The sequence below is a fragment of the Procambarus clarkii genome, chromosome 11 (assembly GCF_040958095.1).
Source record: "Procambarus clarkii isolate CNS0578487 chromosome 11, FALCON_Pclarkii_2.0, whole genome shotgun sequence".
NCBI lineage: Eukaryota > Metazoa > Arthropoda > Malacostraca > Decapoda > Cambaridae > Procambarus > Procambarus clarkii.
The window spans coordinates 51,326,881-51,334,154 of NC_091160.1; the positions used below are offsets into that span (position 1 = coordinate 51,326,881).

A 7,274-nucleotide genomic window follows, 5' to 3' on the forward strand; every position below is an offset into this window, starting at 1 on the left:
AGAATTGATATTTCTGTGAATTTGTAGCACTAATTTTGGATGGGCAAATATCAGTATTAGAAATGTGATAAATCGTTACTTCTCTGTTAGTTTCCATCAAATTTTAATGTTTCTCATATAATGAACATTGTTCAAGGCACTACAAAACTAAATTATGGTTTCCCTGTTTGTAAATAATTAAAATTTGATTGAGTTGTTAACAATTTATAAAGACAAGTAAAAGCATGTGGGGAAGATTTTTAAGACGCACATGACATCGGAGGATATGGAGAAAGCAAGATGCAGCAGGCAGACAGGAGCCACAGTGTTGAGCATGCAAGGTGTGGCTGACATGTGTTTAAGTACTGAGAGGTGTTTTCCAGGAAGCACAGCATGTATGTGCAAGCGTTAACTGAATATTTAGATGTAAAACTAGGAGCACACATGGGCTGTGTATATCCTCTCGATATTTATTGATGTGGCCTCGAGGGAGGTCAAATAAGGAGACAGTGTGTAAACTAAATTTTGTTTTTTGGTTTGGGTTTTTGTGAGTTATTTCATTAACACAAAATGTGAACCTTAATATATACACACTAGTATACATTTGTCCACAGGTCTCATGTATACTGTCTTATAGGGCAGCCAATGACTAACACGATAAAGTGTGTGGAGTAGTTTTGGTGAAGGAGAGAACAAATAGATTTTGATAGAGTGGCACAGAATATATTGATTTCTGTAAACAAAATTTTAATTAACAATAAATAATCAATTAAAATTATTATTTCCTTGTATATGCTTGATCTCAATGGGTTCTTCTCCCGTGTAGCAACTGCGTCTCGGTGATAAGAGGTGGAGGTATATATGTCCGTCCAAGGCAACAGCAGCTGCAATAGACTCAGAGCCCGATAGTAAGGTTCAAACGGACACAACAGCTCGTTTGCTCCAGGCACCACAATACGTCTCGTCCAGGTACTACGACACACCTGCACCAACCGCAGAATACATCTGTACGACCCACCACAACACAAGTGCAGCAGGAGACAGCCATTCCAGCAGTTTCAGCATCACCAAAGCGGCAAGCCTTTTACCGTCATCTGTTCAGCGTCTTCATCATGGCCAAGCAGCTCCTGCTGGTGTCTCTCTCGGTAATAATATCCACAAGTAATTTATTATTTTTTTTTACATTCTTTTTACTGGTATTTTGTGAATATTTCATTACATCTGTATAGGGGAATGCTTGTGTCTGTCACTTAGTATGTCTGTCTTCTCTATGAGAATGTCTCCTTAACGTGTGCATGCAAAGACAGATTATCTTGGTCAACCAGAAATAACAGAAGTATGCAACAAATATTTTAATTCGTAGAAAATCAGACAAAACATTATTGGGCTTAAAAAATTGTTTGTCTAAAGAAAAATGTTAACGTTTGGCTACAATATAAGTTGCAGAATTGAACACAATTATTTGTTAATTTTTTTTTGTCTTAATGATGTTACTGTTAATTATAAATTCAGGAAAATATTTCCATGGTTACCAAAAATTATGTCGGTAGAAATTACTTTTAAAATCACTGTTTCTTGATGTTTAAAAAAGAAAATTTATATGGATTGATTCTTTGAGTTGAAGAGAAGCTGTGTGTAGGGTATGCATGTTTAACCCGTCCTCGTAACAGAGCGTCGCATTTTGACGTATACTTTACTTTAGGCCAAAAAGTGTCGTATTAGAAAATGGCAGTGACTCGCACAATTTACATAATGTCCCGTTTTCTGTTTTGAGTCCTCTGATAGGTTAGATAAGGGCACTTTAGTACGACAGTTTCTTGACGTTGGGAAACCTTAGGAGGACGATCTGTGTTGTAGACTTCGTAAAATATGTACAGACCAGCTACATCTGGCCGGTGTTAGAGACTGAAGATGTATTACACGGAGTCTAGTCCATTAAGTCTGCTCCTCATCAGATGTGTGTCTAGTTGGCATTAAACCCGAATTAATAGCAAGAACTCTATGGCATATCTAATTAGTGAGTTTAAAAGTGTTGAATATCCTTTAGTATCTAAGATATGTGTATTACTCATCAGAAAATCTAATTAGCTAGTGAGATTAGCTAACAAAGCTTTCAAATATTTAGTATACAATAATTAATGTTTAAATAAGTGACTAAATTGTGTTCATCTTTATGAGATGAACACAACAATTCACAATTGTGTGTTGAACAATGAACAATTCTCCTTCTTCGGTTTCTTCTTCTTCTTCTTCTTCTTCTTCTTCTTCTTCTTCTTCTTCTTATTCTTCTTCTTCTTCTTCTTTTTCTTCTCATTATTATTATTATTATTATTATTATTATTATTATTATTATTATTATTATTATTATTATTACTAGTAGTAGAAGTAGTAGTAGTAGTAGTAAGAGTAGTAGTAGTAGTAGTAGTAGAGAAAGATGTAGTAGCGAGCATATTAATACAAGTAAATAAATAGTATGAACCAAATGTAATATATGTGTGTTGTAGTACTACTAATAATGGCAATAGATTAATAATTTCAAAATTGTAATTGTATTTTTTCTGAAAGAGAGAGAGATGTAGACAGACAGAACAAACTGAGAGACAGAGACAAAATGAAAGATAAAGACACACTCAGGGTACCTGGGTTGACCAGGGCACCGCCGAGTCTCCCATCCAGTCTATTATAAACGATATAATTATTGCTATTTTTTTAGGTTTACTAAACATTGTGAATGATGGTAACTCTCAGATCTATTTTGCTGGGATAGCACTGACAGATATAACATCACTGACATATAACATCACTGACATATAACATCACTGACAGCTCTACCACCACTGACAACAATAACACTAACAACTATAACAATACCGATAACTATAATAACACTGACAACAATAACATTGACAACTATAACAACACTGACAACTATAACAAGACTGATAACTATAGCAACACTAACAACAATAACAAAGTGACAATAATAACACTGACAACAATAACAAAACTAACAACAATAACACTGACAATTATAATGAAACTGACAACAATAACAACACACATATAACAACACTGACAACTATACGAACCCTGACAACTAAAGGAACACTGGCAAAAATTACAAGGACAACAATACCAACACTGGCAACATAACCAACACTGACAACATAACCAACACTGACAACATAACCAACACTGACAACATAACCAACACTGACAACATAACCAACACTGACAACATAACCAACACTGACAACATAACCAACACTGACAACATAACCAACACTGAAAATAATATCACTAAAAATAATAACACTGACAACAATAAAAACACTAACTTCAATAAGATTGATAACTATAACATTGATAACTATAACAACATTGACAAAAATAACACTGACAATAATAACAACAATAACAATGCTGAGAACAATAACACTGACCACTATAGCAACGCTGACAATAACAACACTGACAACACTCACAACAATAACAACACTGACAACTCTAGCAAAATGACAACAATAACAACACTGACAACTCTAGCAAAATGACAACAATAACAACTATAGCAACTGACAACTATAACACAGACAACAATAACAACACAGACAACTATTACAACACTGACAACTATTACAACACTGACAACTATTACAACACTGACAACTTTAACAACACTGACAACTATTACAACACTGACAACTATAACAACACTGACAACTATTACAACACTGACAACTTTAACAACACTGACAACTATTACAACACTGACAACTATTACAACACTGACAACTTTAACAACACTGACAACTATTACAACACTGACAACTTTAACAACACTGACAACTATTACAACACTGACAACTTTAACAACACTGACAACTTTAACAACACTGACAACTATTACAACACTGACAACTTTAACAACACTGACAACTATTACAACACTGACAACTTTAACAACACTGATAACAATTACAACACTGACAACTATTACAACACTGACAACTATTACAACACTGACAACTTTAACAACACTGACAACTATTACAACACTGACAACTATTACAACACTGACAACTATTACAACACTGACAACTTTAACACTGACAACTATTACAACACTGACAACTTTAACAACACTGACAACTTTAACAACACTGACAACTATTACAACACTGACAACTTTAACAACACTGACAACTTTAACAACACTGACAACTATTACAACACTGACAACTTTAACAACACTGATAACTATTACAACACTGACAACTTTAACAACACTGACAACTATTACAACACTGACAACTATTACAACACTGACAACTTTAACAACACTGATAACTATTACAACACTGACAACTTTAACAACACTGATAACTATTACAACACTGACAACTTTAACAACACTGATAACTATAACAACACTGACAACTTTAACAACACTGATAACTATTACAACACTGACAACTTTAACAACACTGATAACTATTACAACACTGACAACTTTAACAACACTGACAACTTTAACAACACTGACAACTATTACAACACTGACAACTTTAACAACACTGATAACTATTACAACACTGACAACTTTAACAACACTGACAACTATTACAACACTGACAACTATTACAACACTGACAACTTTAACAACACTGATAACTATTACAACACTGACAACTTTAACAACACTGACAACTATTACAACACTGACAACTTTAACAACACTGACAACTATTACAACACTGACAACTTTAACAACACTGATAACTTTAACAACACTGATAACTATTACAACACTGACAACTTTAACAACACTGATAACTATAACAACACTGACAACTTTAACAACACTGATAACTATTACAACACTGACAACTTTAACAACACTGACAACTATTACAACACTGACAACTATTACAACACTGACAACTTTAACAACACTGATAACTATTACAACACTGACAACTTTAACAACACTGACAACTTTAACAACACTGACAACTTTAACAACACTGATAACTATAACAACACTGACAACTTTAACAACACTGATAACTATTACAACACTGACAACTTTAACAACACTGACAACTATTACAACACTGACAACTATTACAACACTGACAACTTTAACAACACTGATAACTATTACAACACTGACAACTTTAACAACACTGACAACTTTAACAACACTGACAACTTTAACAACACTGACAACTATTACAACACTGACAACTTTAACAACACTGATAACTATTACAACACTGACAACTTTAACAACACTGATAACTATAACAACACTAACACCTATAGCAACAATGTCTCTCATTGAGTGCTAGCCAAGATTGTCTGTGATTTGCATTATGCAGTATAACAACATTGAAGTGTTTTATATTGAACAAATCCACAAGAGCCGTGATGAGGGTTCGAACCTACGCCCGGGATGATCCCAGACGTGGGTCATTTTACTTGTCATTTGATGTATCACGCTAGTGAGATTTCTGTGTGTGTGTTTTATATTGTTTATCAGTTGTTGTTTCAGCAGGAACTAATAAACATGACGATTGTCTCCTGCAGGTTGCGTTGGTGGCGGCGCTGCTCTGTGGCTTCGCTGCCGGAAACTGTGAGCCATTTTGCCCGAGCCCTCCTCCTCCTACACGTATGGTAGCTGATCCTCTCGACTGTACTCGATATTACCTCTGTTTGGGGGACGATAACTTGCCCTCAGACTCTTCTATAGCTTGTCCAACTGGTGAATCCTTCGACCCAACAACATTTGCTTGTAAATTTCAGCTAAGTTGCTTACCATCCTGCGACTTACAATTTTGCCATCTACAATGTAACACAGCTGTTATGAATATCTTTGACCCGAATAATTGCAGCATCTTCTACCAATGTGTGGGTGGTCTTCCTATAGGACCATTCGTTTGCCCTGTGCATCTTCCCTACTTTGACGGACAAAGTTGCGGCACAGATAAGAGCACGTGCTGCAGTGACCCCTGCCTTGCTTACTGCTTTGAAGAGGATATGGAGATTCCCGACCCCCACGACTGCACCAGATACTATATATGTACCGGAACAGGGCCAGCCACCGAGAAGGAACATCAAACCTGCTCTTCAGGTTCTAATTTTGACGTAAGCACAGGTCGATGTGTGGCCGGCGCCCCTTGTAACATTCCGTGTGGTAAGACCACGGCCCCTGGGGAAAGTACGACCACTCCAACTCCTAACTGTGAGGAGTCTATGACATGCACGGCAGTGGGACAATTCCCCAAGTGCATGACGTGTGACCAGCAGTTCTTTAACTGTCCTAACATTGGCCAGTCAGCCATCGTTGAGACTTGCCCAGAATCCTATGTATTTAACACAGATCCCACCTATCCTTACTGCGTTATACCCAGTGACTGCCCCCACCACCCACTGTACAAAGTCCACCAACCACTGCATTAAGCTCACGAACCACTGAACTCACTCCTCCACCCACTCAACTTATGATACCACTTACCTGGAAACAATTGGTGCGACAGGCCTCTTATCCGGGCTACCAGATACTCCCACCACCTATCCATCACTATTACCCTTCCCTGGGACCATTATCTACCCCTCCGTCACCCACTTGTACTTTTATCTAATATTTACATTTGTGCAATCACCTGCACCTGACCACACTGCCTGCATGTTGTGGCAAATATTGTTAACCGTGACGAAAAAAATGTATAACATAAATAAAATGTGTATAACTTGTAGCTAATAATGTGTAAAGTGCTGCAAATGATGTATAAATTTAATGAAATCACATATGACTTGTAGTAAATAATGGAAAAACTTGTAGCTAATAATCTATAACTTGTAACAAATAATGTATAACTTGCAGCAAGTAACATACAACCTGAAAAAAATAATGTATAACCATTAAAAAGAAATGTATAACTTGGAAAAATATGTTTTAATCAGGTAAACAAGCCAAACATAACTGCTGTTTGCTTTCCCTAGATTTTCTTTGTTATAAAGATAGAGGCACATATTACTGTAAGGGGGATACGGGGTATCCTCAACCGGTTTATGGAGTGTTTGTTAAAAGAAACATAGCATTAGTTCTAAATAAGTGAAGTTTGAGTGGGTAGTGTATCGCTCCTGGTCCGTGTTTTGGGAAGTTTATTTAAACAGCAGTATTAGCAAATTTACATATCAATCTATATCAATAAAATAGAATGTCCGAAGTAGGATATCAGATGTTTGGGTTAGCCTCGCCCAACTTACACACATAAAACACGGTGCAA

General features: G+C 36.1%; 1 protein-coding gene across 1 annotated transcript; it reads left to right on the forward strand.

The window, feature by feature from the left end:
• The first annotated feature begins 879 nt into the window (after window positions 1–879).
• LOC138363818 (uncharacterized) lies at window positions 880–6,967 on the forward strand. Its single transcript, XM_069323190.1, has 2 exons — window positions 880–1,124; window positions 5,572–6,967. The coding sequence occupies exons 1-2, from the start codon at window positions 1,092–1,094 to the stop codon at window positions 6,442–6,444; spliced, it is 906 nt and encodes a 301-aa protein (XP_069179291.1). The 5' UTR covers window positions 880–1,091; the 3' UTR covers window positions 6,445–6,967.
• The last annotated feature ends 307 nt before the right edge of the window (window positions 6,968–7,274 follow it).

What these genes read in the sequence shown, in the direction of transcription:
- LOC138363818 (XM_069323190.1), top strand. Translation starts at nt 1,092, where the DNA reads ATGGCCAAGCAGCTCCTGCTGGTGTCTCTCTCG. An exon ending in TCCTGCTGGTGTCTCTCTCG is followed by an intron (nt 1,125 to 5,571) that starts GTAATAATATCC and finishes TGTCTCCTGCAG; the next exon opens with GTTGCGTTGGTGGCGGCGCT.